At 39.3% G+C, this 12220-nt stretch overlaps 1 protein-coding gene across 1 annotated transcript in view; it reads right to left on the minus strand.

Annotated features, from left to right (window-relative positions):
• LOC144340135 (uncharacterized) overlaps nucleotides 1-12220 on the minus strand; it is a 229611-nt gene that overhangs the window by 213163 nt on the left and 4228 nt on the right. The window contains exon 2 of the mRNA XM_077997931.1: nucleotides 11580-11683. Within this exon, the coding sequence (XP_077854057.1) occupies nucleotides 11676-11683 (8 nt within the window). The 3' untranslated portion in view covers nucleotides 11580-11675. The remainder of the gene's footprint in view (nucleotides 1-11579; nucleotides 11684-12220) is intronic.

The raw sequence follows: 12220 nt of genomic DNA on the forward strand, positions 1-12220 counted from the left end.
TGAGCAATTACAAGTACAAACACAAAAGGAGCTTAAGGGGAGCTAAAACCTCTCATGGAGGGGTGAGATTTAAAACCATTTTTATTGCCATCCTATGCATTATTAAGGAAACAGGGAAAGCTCAGGAAAAAATTACATTAAAACATTTGAAGAAAGGTAAAGCAGAAGGGGAAAACCACAGCTTTTGACTTGAAATAAACAACCTATTCCAGTCCAAGATTTCAGGTGCTTTCAAAAAGTAACTGAAATTTTTTTACTTAATTCCTTTATATATATGAACCTGAAATTAAGCCAAAAAGCATGATATGAGACCCAAAAAAACTCACATCCTACTCAACCAACCAAAACTGTTTAGGACTTAAATGGGACAAAGGATTTCAATAGCACTAACAGCTCAAGGAATGTATGTTAAACCTTTTGTTTCACATCCAGAAAATTTGAAAACTGGGCTAAATACTGTATATATCGGAAGGTTTTAAAAATAATTTGTATGATTTAATCTTACCAAAGAAAGCTTATTCATGTAAAGACATTTTTATACCAACCCTTCATATCATCAGTGAAAACTGTTTATTAAGCGGGAGTGGTATGAGATACAGAAACAGCATAAACTGGCCAGGCGCGGTGGCTCACGCCTGTAATCCCAACACTTTGGGTGGCCGAGGCAGGCAGATCACGAGGTCAGGAGATCGAGACCATCCTGGCTAACACGGTGAAACACTGTCTCTACAAAAAATACAAAAAAATTAGCCGGGCGTGGTTGGGGGCGCCTGTAGTCCCAGCTACTTGGGAGGCTGAGGCAGGAGAATGGCGTGAACCCGAGAGGTGGAGCTTGCGGTGAGCCGAGATCGCCCCCTTGCACTCCAGCCTGGGTGACAAAGCGAGATGCCGTCTCAAAAAAAAAAAAAGAAAAGAAAAGAGATAGCATAAACCAAAATCTCACATGTAATCCTTTGATGTTAACTGGATTTCAGAGTGAGTAAAGTATTGCTACAAACCACAGCAATGGGACAAAACGCCGCTTTTTTTAAAACTGCACATGTGCTTTGTTCCCTGAGAACCTTTGGTTTAGACTTTTTGTACAGTAAGCCATTTCATTAAATATGGTTAGATTCACAGTCTCAGATCTTAAATAGACACACTTAAGTGACACATTTGATGGCAACATTCTTATAAATTATAACCAATTATATGGCATGATCTCAGCTCACTGCCATCTCCGCCTCCCAAGTTCAAGGGATTTTCCTGCCTCAGCCTCCCCAGTAGCTGGGACTACAGGTGTGTGCTGCCATGCCCAGAAAATTTTTGTATTTTTAGTAGAGATGGAGTTTCACCATGTCGGCCAGGCTGGTCTCAAACTCCTGACCCCAAGTGATCTACCTGCCTCAGCCTCCTAAAGTACTGGGATTACAGGCGTGAGCCACTGTGCCCAGCCTTCTCTAGATAAACTTTTGATGAGCCTAATATGAAAAGTAGTGCAGCGAACCGAGTATTATATGACATAGTTTTTCATCCTGAACATGCATGTGTTTGTCATCTGAATTGAAATTCTCAAAAGAGAGTGGGGAATACACAACTTCTCTTACTGAGTTTGAGGTACAAAGCCCACATACTCATTTGGCCACTAACATTACCATTTGCAGATATTGAACAGCTTTGCAGATAAAATTGTTCAATATATCAATAACTAGATAGTTGGCTTGGATTCATAAAGCTGTAGGGGTTTTTTTTTTTTTTAAGACACACAAACACGAAACTGTAGCTTTCCAGAGGATAAAACTGAAATACTTAACCATCTGCAATTTTAATTTATTTTCCAGGCATACATGCAAAATTGACCAAGATCCTGTAGGAGCATATTTAAACAGCTACAATTCGATGTATGCATTCTAACGACAGTCAGAGTTCTATTCTTCTAAGTATTTAAGAAGAACCTATAAGTGGGCATGGAGAAGAAAGAAGCAAACTAGCAAGCTATCTCGCATGCTTTCTTAACTCTATATAATCTTCTCCACCTATGAGTTTATGTCTCAATAGATAGGAACTAAATAATATGGTCACAGTTGTCTACATTGGTGCCACTTTTGCAGTGGCAACAGAAGGCAACTTCCCTCAAATGGTGAAGGATGGATAAGTGAAATCCATCTTCATATGCCTAAAAGACAAATTATCTGTCTAGGACACTGTTATCACAGCAAATGCTTACCATCATTCAAATTCAGTAGAACTAGTGGAACTCCTGTACAACAACTACCTGTTTACTGAATTTGCAATTGTTCCGCTATTGTCAGTTCCATGAGGACATGCACAAACTGTATCTTTATCTTTTTACTTCTAGATTTGCATAGAGGCTAGTATATAGAAAATTTACTCAATAAATGAATGAATGGACAAATGGTTGGATGAGTTGCAGTATGGTACAAATTAGTCTCAGTAGCTACTGAAGATACTGCTGCTGTATCAGTTAGGATGTTTTCAGGTGCATCAACAAATTGTTGGGGTCCGCGTGTTTCCTAAACAAAAGAATGAACACACAAGACAACACAAGACAAGACAAACATGGCAGCCGCCACGAATGGCACGCTCTGCTTTATTTTATACAGTCGTTTGTGGAATGTTGCCAAGTCACAAGACACATTGTTGTTTTTCTGACCTTTCCCTGACTTTCTGGATTTTCAAGATGTTTACACATAAACAAGCCCCCAGGGTCTGCTGTTAGCAGCTGGCTCCTTTGTCCTCCCTGTTTGCAGGGAAGGAACGCCCTGCTTCGTTTGCAAGAGCAGGACTTATCGGAACGGGATGTTTGCGAGCACGTAGTCCTCTACACAAATGACAGAACAGTAGACCAAAATGGGTTAAATAAAGTAGAAGCGTATTATCTCATTTAAAAAGAAAATTATTCCAACATCAGAACAGGGATTCAATTATGCCAGATGGGTTGAGATTCTTTCTGTCTTTCCCATAATTAAATCTCGGAATGTTAGCAATGTCTGCCTTCATGATCATAAGACAGGTGCTGAAGTTCCAACATCATATCATCATGAGAATAAAAAATACTCACAGAATCCCAGCACTTTGGGAGGCTGAGAAGGGTGAACTGCCTGAGCTCAGGAGTTCAAGATCAGCCTAGGGAACGTGGCTAAACCCCATCTGTACACAAAATACAAAAATTAGCTGGGTGTGTTGATGCACACCTGTGGTCCAGGTCACTAAGGAGGTTGAGGCAGGAGGATCACTTTAGCCCAGGATTTCATGGCTACAGTGAGCAACAGTGATATGCCACTGCACTCCAGCCTGAGTGACAGAGTGAGACCCTGTCTCTACCAAAAACAAAAACAAAAACAAAACCCACAGCAGAAAGGAAGGAAGTGAAAACAAAAAAAATTTTTTTCTAGAGATCCTTCGTGCTACCATACTTTTGCTTATCCCTCACTGGCCAACATGCTTCACTTGTCCATTGTTAGACTGATGACCAACAAGAATAATGGAATTTCCATAATTGGCATAGAATAGGTCTCTATGGATAATGGAGAAAAAACAGATGTACTCGTCCTGCCCTACGCTGCCAAATGAGCAAAGTAATAATTCTATCTATGTGCAATAGGAAAGAATAACTGTAACCTGCAGTATTTGCATAGCTCACATATAGCATGATATATAGCAGATCCTGAAAAGTCAACACACTCTCAAATTATTCATTCACTCACATAGCATAGATTTGTTGAGCACCTACCATGCAGCAAGCACTGTTCTCTACACCTGAGAGACATCAGAGAACATAATGTAACTCCTAAACCTCATGGAGTTTACATGCCAAATGAGGAAGACAGATAATAAACGATTAGTATAATAAATAATTATATGTTATACATCATTTCATATATGTGTATATATATATATATGAAAGTGACAAGTAGTGTTTAAAACAAATCAGGGTAAGGTGGGTCCAGATGGAAATTTTAAATAGGGTGATCAGAGAAGACCTCCTTGAAAAGTGACAATGACTTCAAGGAGAAGGGGCCAAAGATTAAGACACTCCCTCACCTGAAAAGCTGACTGATTCTGGATTCTAAATGGCAAAAGGTCAGATTGTTGCCTTCCCAGCAAAGCCTAATTATTCAGATAGCCTCACGATAGCTGCTATTAATGTGAAAGGACATGTCAGAGAAAGAGCAAGAAAGCAAAAGCTGAAGAACTATCTAGAATACATCCAGAAAAATGTTTGGTTGTACTTACAAGCACCTTGGAAGGAAATAAACTTAGAATTTACTAAGATTGAGGAAACTGTGTTGCTAAAGAATCTATGAGCCTAAGAACCAAATAGCCTTGTGACACTATGGGCCTACAAACTAAGCTGTAAAATATATGCAGCATTCAAGAGGAACAAATTCCCCAAAGCCCTCTTAGATGTGATCAAGAAGAATAATAGACAAAGAAGTTTCTTCCAGAGAGAAGAGCAGAGAGCCAGAGACCAGTGGACAAGAATTTACTCCCATAAAGCAGACACAAGGCCCGATCAAGGAAGTTCCTTCGCTACTAAGGCAGAGGTCTTTGACCCCCAACCATCTAGCTGATTTCCCTCAGTGCTATGAACCAGTGACTGCTGTGTTTCTCCTTCTTCCCTTTCCTGAATAGGAGTTTTAATTACAGTTATCCTCTCTCTGGTCCACCATTGATTCTGGTGGGAGGAAGGGGTGACAGAAAGAGAGGAAAGTATTTTACCTTCAACTTACAGGTCACCAGATAACTAGGAGCTACCTATGGATGTGAGTGACAGGACGGATCATCACCTGTCAACATACCTATGGATGCTGAGCTGGGTGCAGCAGCTGAGTATAACTTTGAGTTGTCTCCCTGGAGGAAGGGGTGAACGTGCTCTTTGTGGCTTGCCCAGAGAGAGGATGAGTATGAGAAGGATATACACAGAAACTCGGCAGCCAGAGTTTCAGGCTGTGGGAGAGACAGCTAGTCATCTACTAAAAATTATCCACTCGTTATTCCTAGGCACAAAAATAGGTTACATTTCCCCGTCTCCCTCACAGACTGATGTAACCATGTGACTAAATTCTCAACAATGAAATGTGAAATACGAGTAGATGTGGTATGTGCCTGCCTCTTCAGGACCGGGCCTTTTAAGAGAGGTGTGCTTCCTCCACATTACCCCCTCTTTCCAGTGGCTGAAATCTGAATGCAATCCTGACCTTGCACCAGATGACAAGGTCCCAGGGGACAGAAGAGTCACGAAATGCAAGAAACCTGGGTCCTTAAATAACCATGTGAAGGAGAGCTACTACCAACCTGGGGTACCTACCTTCAGTTATTACATGAGGGAAAAATCATTTTCTTGTTGATTAAGTCACTGAATTTCTAAGTCAGAAATTCAGTGTCAGAATTTCTAAGTCAGAAATTTATCCTCCTCTAACACAAACATTTTGCTAATGCATAAATTATCTCCTATATATTTTAAGATGACAAAAAAGAATATAATACACTTTGGAAGCCTTTCAAAATAGCTAAAATGTTTTCAGTTTTGAAACCTACATTTTCCAGTTATTTTGAAAACAAATACTATGGTGGGATCCCTTATCACAGACTATAGATAATGAATTATTAATATGCTTAACATGTAAGATTTAGCAAAATAATGAAAAAAGCAAGAAATAAAAATGTTATTTGCCAATGTGGTACTTAGACATCTTCATGGTGCTACAGCAATTGAAATGCAAATGTATTCCGTTGCCATTAAAAACTCCTTTCCAAATGCAATTACTTAATGCCTTTCGCTTACATTAAGTAGTAAACTTCTCAAGAGGAAGGACTTTGTTTTGCTGTCTACTGTGTAACTAACACTCGGCACAGTATCTCACATATAATGTGCATTTAATAAATACTTACTGAATGAATACATCAATGATTGATTGAATGAAGGAATTTCATTTTTGATTGGTTTTAACTTTTGTGAGAAAAAATAATGTTTAGTAGAAATTCAAAAAGCAGAAAAGCAAAAAAGGTGTACTTTCTTTTTACTACCCTCAATGCTGTTAAATGGAAGTAAATATGGCTTGAGAAAGCCTCTGTATTTCCATACTTGAGCCCTATTGGACAAATCATAACCTAACATAGTAGGTAGACAAGACTGAAAACCTAACTTAGGGGAATGCCTCTGCGGCAATAGATGAATCTCAGCCAATCCCAGGAGCCATACTTTGGCCATTCACACACTGCTCAACATTCCAACTGTGTTCACATAAGGCAAATGCCAAACTGTAACCAATCCAGCTGTTTCTGTACCTCACTTCCATTTTCTGTATGTCACTTTTTTTTTTCTTTCTTTTTTTTTTTTTTGTCTATAAATTGCTCTGACTACGAGGCATTCCTGGAATCTCTATGAACCTGCTGTGATTCTGGAGGCTGCCTGATTTGCGAATCATTTTTTTCTTGCTCAGTTAAACTCTGTTCAATTTAATTGGTCTAAAGTTTTTCTTTTAACAATGCTATAATTCTCTCATCATCAAACTTTAAAATTGTATGTCATTCAATGGGTACACCAATAGTAAACTCAGAAACATGTCTGGATTTTAATTTCTAGCTTGAGTATTCTATACCCAAAGCCTGATACTTATACAAGGGAATATAAAAATAAACCTCTGGTAAATTATAAAACAGACTTTTCTAACTTCAAACATCAATACTAAACTTTCCTTTTATCACCTTGAATTTCACAGGGGGGACTGTGCACATTACTGAAGACTAGATTTGGCTCACAGCAGAAAAGAAAAATCAATAGCTTGGTAGTTAACTCCCAATCTTCTCCCAGAAATGCCAACACAGAATTTATCCACAGACTAGAAATAGGCTTGCTTTGTTCTGCTTGCAAAACAAGACAATGGATCAGCAGACAGCTTACCCAAAATGTTGGCAATACTAAAACTATAGGTAATAAATCCCTTTAATGCAAATATCTGTATCTCAAACTTTCAGAGGGATGCTTGTCTAAGCTTAAGAGGAGCCATAATTTTAAGAGTGATATTTTCTTCAGGGTTAAAGATTCCAAAAGAGCAGTGCTAGACTCCCTGTGTAGAATCTTACGAGGATCACACTTTTAGAAAATGGATGAATAAAACTGAAATAAGCCTGACAAATTGTTCAATTTCAGTGGAAATCAAAAATAATTTTTAAACAAATTATTATTATTATTATTATTATTATCGAGACAGAGTCTTGCTCTGTCACCAGGCTGGAGTACAGTGGCATGATCTCAGCTTACTGTAGCCTCCGCCTCCCAGGTTCAAGAGATTCCTCTGCTTCAGCCTCCCAAGTACCTAGGACTACAGGTGCATGCCACCACACCCAGCTAATTTTTTGTATTTTAATAGAGACGGGGTTTCACCATGTTGGCCAGGATGGTCTCCATCTCCTGACCTAGTGATCCACCTGGCTTGGCCTCCCAAAGTGCTGGGATTACAGGTGTGAGCCAACGCGCCCAGCATCAAATATATTCTTTAATCCAGCATTTCATCTAAGATTAAAAATTTAATTATCAGTGTTTATTAATCAATTTTAATTTTTAATGTGATTCATTCATTTAATAAATATTGAGCACGACAGTAGAGATTGCCTGCTGTAAATTGCAGTATCTATGCTCCCTCTTTTAGAAACCCTGACTTTTAGCTGGCCATATGGTCATCTGGAAGAAAGATGTGGTCCCCAAGTCCCCACCTCAGCTTGAGTCCAGGAGATAGAGATTGCAGTGAATCAAGATTGCAGTACTGAACCCAAGCCTGGATGACAGAGCAACCCTGTCTCATGGTAAAAAAAAAAAAAAAAAAAAAAAAAGAAAGAAAGAAAGAAAGAAAGAAAGAAAGAAAGAAAGAAAGCAAAATGCATGCCTAAGAACTTTGAAGATCAGAGCCACCACACTCACCCTAGCTGCTCAATTCTAGACTTCAACATAAGAGAAAAAAAATAAAGTCCAACCATTTTTCTTTTTTCTTTTTTTGAGACAAAGTCTCACTCTGTTGCCCAGGCTGGAGTTCAGTGGCACGATCCCAGCTAACTGCAGCCTTGACCTCCCATACTCAAGCAATCCTCCCACCTCAGCCTCCTGAGTAGCTGGTACTACAGGCCTGCACCACCACACCAGCTAATTTTTTTGGTATTTTTTTGTAGAGATGGGGTTTCACCACGTTGCCCAGGCTGGTCATGAATTCTTGGGCTCAAGTGACCCTCCTGCCTCAGTCTTCCAAAGTGCTGGGATTACAGGCATGAGCCAACATGTCTGTCCATGTCCAACTTTTTATGTCACTGTTACTTGGGGATTTTTATATTACTTGCAGTGAAACTTAATTCTGGATTCAAACACAAATTATATTATAATTTGTAAGTGTTAAATACAAGATGAGTAAGGCAGTTTCTCCATACAATTCAGCTTAAAATTTAGCAATAAATAATGATGTAGAAAGAGTACCAGACTAGATTATGACAGATAGATTCTTCCTGTTTAATAGGTTTCAAACCAATTCCCTTCCTCTGGTAAGAGCAACCACTTTCCTTTTGGGAAACTTGTCTTTCATATCTTGAGATCAAATTTTAATTCCTATATCCCCACCCCTGAGCCAACTTCAATTACTTGGGAATGGAGGAAGAGCTGGAAATGTAATACAGCCTGGCCAATTAAAGTACTAGCAATTGTGATTGATTCAGAGACAAGCATATGAATCACATTTGGCCATTCAGAATCCCGCTGTATTAATCAGCTATCACTGCAAAATGTTGCATAACTGAAAAACCCACAACTGAGTACTTGTATTAATCTGTTCTCACATTGCTATTAAAAACTACCTGAGACTGTGTAGTTTACAAAGAAAAGATGTTTAATTGACTCACAGAACCACAGGCTGTGTAGGAAGCATGGCTGGAGAGGCCACAAGAAACTTACAATCATGGTGGAAGGTGTAGGGGAAGCAAGTACATCTTCACATAGTGACAGGAGAGACAGTGCAAAGGTGAAAATGCTACAAACTTTCAACCAACCATATATCATGAGAACTCACTATCATGAGAACAGCAAGGGGAAAATCCACCCCTATGATCTAATCACCTCCCCAACATTGGGGATTAGAATTCAACATGAGATTTGGGTGGGGACATAGTGCCAAACCATATCAGTACTTTAATACCAAACGTCATGGATCTATAGGTCAGCTGGGGCAACCCAGCATTAGGCTGCAAGTTGGACCCTTCAATCTGTTTGATCTCTACATCTCTCATCTTTCTTGGACCAGCAAATACCTGGATGAAGGTCTTCTTGTGACATATGATAGAGATAAAGAAGCCAAGCTAACGCACACAGGCACATTTAAGGTCTCTGCTCGTTGTCATGTTCATTAATATCTCATTGGGATGGGGAAATATATTCTGCTCACTACAGTGAACTATAAAGTCACACGTGAGAGTAAGGGGGGTGAAGAAGTGGAAATAATAATTCAATCAATCAGTCACACCATCTTGAATTTCCAGTACCTTCAGGATCATGGTACCAGAAGGCTTTGAGCCTGGGGCTACATATGCCAATCTTCCTGGCTAAATGGAAAAAGCACCTCTCTAATTGGAGAGAATTAGGTAACATAGGAGGAGAAACAAATAGGTGAGAGATGGGTGGATGGATATATCTAATATACTAAATCCTTTCTTTTAAAAATGGGACCATGTCAGAAAAACATACTAAAAATAGTAGTGATATGAGCAAGCATTGTGGGAATTCAGGAAAGTAAAAGGATTAGAGATATTTTTGTAGCAGACATTCATTTGAATTGGACTTTAAATGATAAGTGAGAAAAATTTTCACAATTGCAGAGGTAATGCAATGATTTTCAGAAAAAAACATTATGTGATCTCTCTAACAGACATTGTTGGTTTCCCTCATGGAGAATCCCTACTAGGGCAGTGTAGATGGGAAATGTGCGGTTGGAGCCCCCACACAGCGTTCCCTCTGTGATACTGCCTAGTGGAGTTGTGAGAGGACGGCCACTGTTCTCCAGACCCCAGAATGGTAGATCCACTGATAGCTTTCACCTCGCACCTGGAAAAGCCATAGGCACTCAAAGTCAGCTCATGAAATCAGCCTCAGGGGCTGCACCTCACAGAGCCACATAGGCAGAGCTGCCCAAGACCTTGGGAGCCAACCCCTCGCATCAGTGTGCCCTCGATGTGAGGGATGGAGTCAAAGGAGATTATTTTGGAACTTTAAGATGTAATGGCTGCACTGCTGGATTTCAGACTTGCATGGGGCCTGTAACCCCTTTATTTTGGCCAATTTCTCCCTTTTGGAATGGGAATATTTACCCAAAGTCTGTATACGCATTGTATGTTGGAAGAAACTAACTTGCTTTTGATTTTACAGGCTCAAAGGCACAAGGGACTTGTCTCAGATGAAACTTTGGACTTGGGCTTTTGAATTAATGCTGGAATGAGTTAAGACTTTGGGGGACTGTTGGGAAGGCATGGTTGTGATTTTAGATGTGAAAAGGAGATGAGATTTGGGAGGGGCCAGGGTAGAATGATATGGTTTGGCTCTGCGTCCCCACACAAATTTCATCTTGAATTGTCATCTTCACATGTCGGGGAGGGGTCTGGTGGGAAGTGATTGAATCATGAGGGTAGACTTTTCCCTTGCTGTTCTCATTACAGTGAGTGAGTTTTAAGATCTGGTTGTTTGAAAGTGTGTGGCACTTCCTCCTTTGCTCTGTCTCTCTCCCCTTCTCCACCATGGTAAGACGCGTTTTCCTCCCCTTTGCTTTCCACCATGGTTGTAAGTTTCCTAAGGCCTCCTATCCTATCCATGCTTCCTGTGCAGCCTGTGGAACTGTGACTCAATTAAACCTCTTTTCTTCTTTAATTATCCAGTCGCAGGTAGTTCTTTAGAGTAGTGTGAAAACAGACTAATATAGCTGTTATTATAAAATAGTCAAAATATTTTAAAAAGTAAAGTGTATTCAGTAAAAAATGTATAGTAAGTATTGATGAAAGAAAAATTTATAAAATAAACAGTGTAGTACGCATGTACAGTATTTATAAAGTCTACAGTGATTTTTAGTAATGTCCTAGGCCTTCACATTCAGTCACACTTACTCACTGACCCACTAAGAGCAACTTTTACTCCTGTAGGATCCATTCATAATAAGTGCCTGATGTACCATGTTTTTCTTTTATACAGTATTTTTACTATATCTGTAGTATGTCTACATACACAAATACTTACCATTGCCTTATAATTGCCTACAGTATTCAGTACAGTCACATGCTATACAAGTTCAAAGCCTAGGTCTTCAAATAGTCAAGGATTTTACCTTTAACTAACTAACTACAATTCTTTCTAATTTAGTAACTCAGTGAAGTGTACAAAAATGTGTTATAAAGTGATATACAATGACTAGTTTTGTAATTAGTTCTTGGCCTAAAACAGACATTACTTTGACTTTAGGCTTAGTTAGGAATATGTATTAATCTGTTCTCTACTGATAAAGAAGACACACCCGAGACTGGGCAATTTACAAAAGAAAGAGGTCTAATGGACTTACAGTTCCACGTGGCTAGGGAGGCCTCATAATCGTGGTGGAAGGTGAAAGGCACATCTCACTTGGCGGCAGACAACCAACATCCAGAAAATATGAATTCTAGGACACTGAAACACAGACAGTACAAACATGTGATCCATAATAGAAAAGAAACAAAGGAGAGGAGACCTACGATTACCCTGATTTTACGCCTGGAAGTACTTTCAGACTATGGTCCACATAAGGAAATTCAAGGAAAGTTGCGCTGGGGAGGAAAAGATTTGAGTTTGGGAAGTCTAAGACGGCTGGAATTTGCAATAAAAAGTGACAGAAAGGAAAAATTATACATAGAAAGAGTTTCAGAATACTCTTCAAGTCTTGGGCTGAATACAAAGCTGTGCATGTATAGCGCGAGACTTTACAAAAAAATTAAATAGCAGGGCAAAAAATAACTATCACCAAAAGAACAATTACTGGGGAACTACAAACTGAACACCTGCTGGAACTCACAGGGACAGGAGTCATTTGAGTTTTAATCAACTAGAGGGCAGAATCTTTATTAAATACCCATGACATACAAAAGACGGTCCAACAAGCCACTCTTCCAGGACTGGACTAAGATATCCATATTACAAAATGATAGTGTAGACACTCACAAGGCTTAA

This window comes from Macaca mulatta, chromosome 3 (assembly GCF_049350105.2).
Source record: "Macaca mulatta isolate MMU2019108-1 chromosome 3, T2T-MMU8v2.0, whole genome shotgun sequence".
Classification (NCBI taxonomy): Eukaryota; Metazoa; Chordata; class Mammalia; order Primates; family Cercopithecidae; genus Macaca; species Macaca mulatta.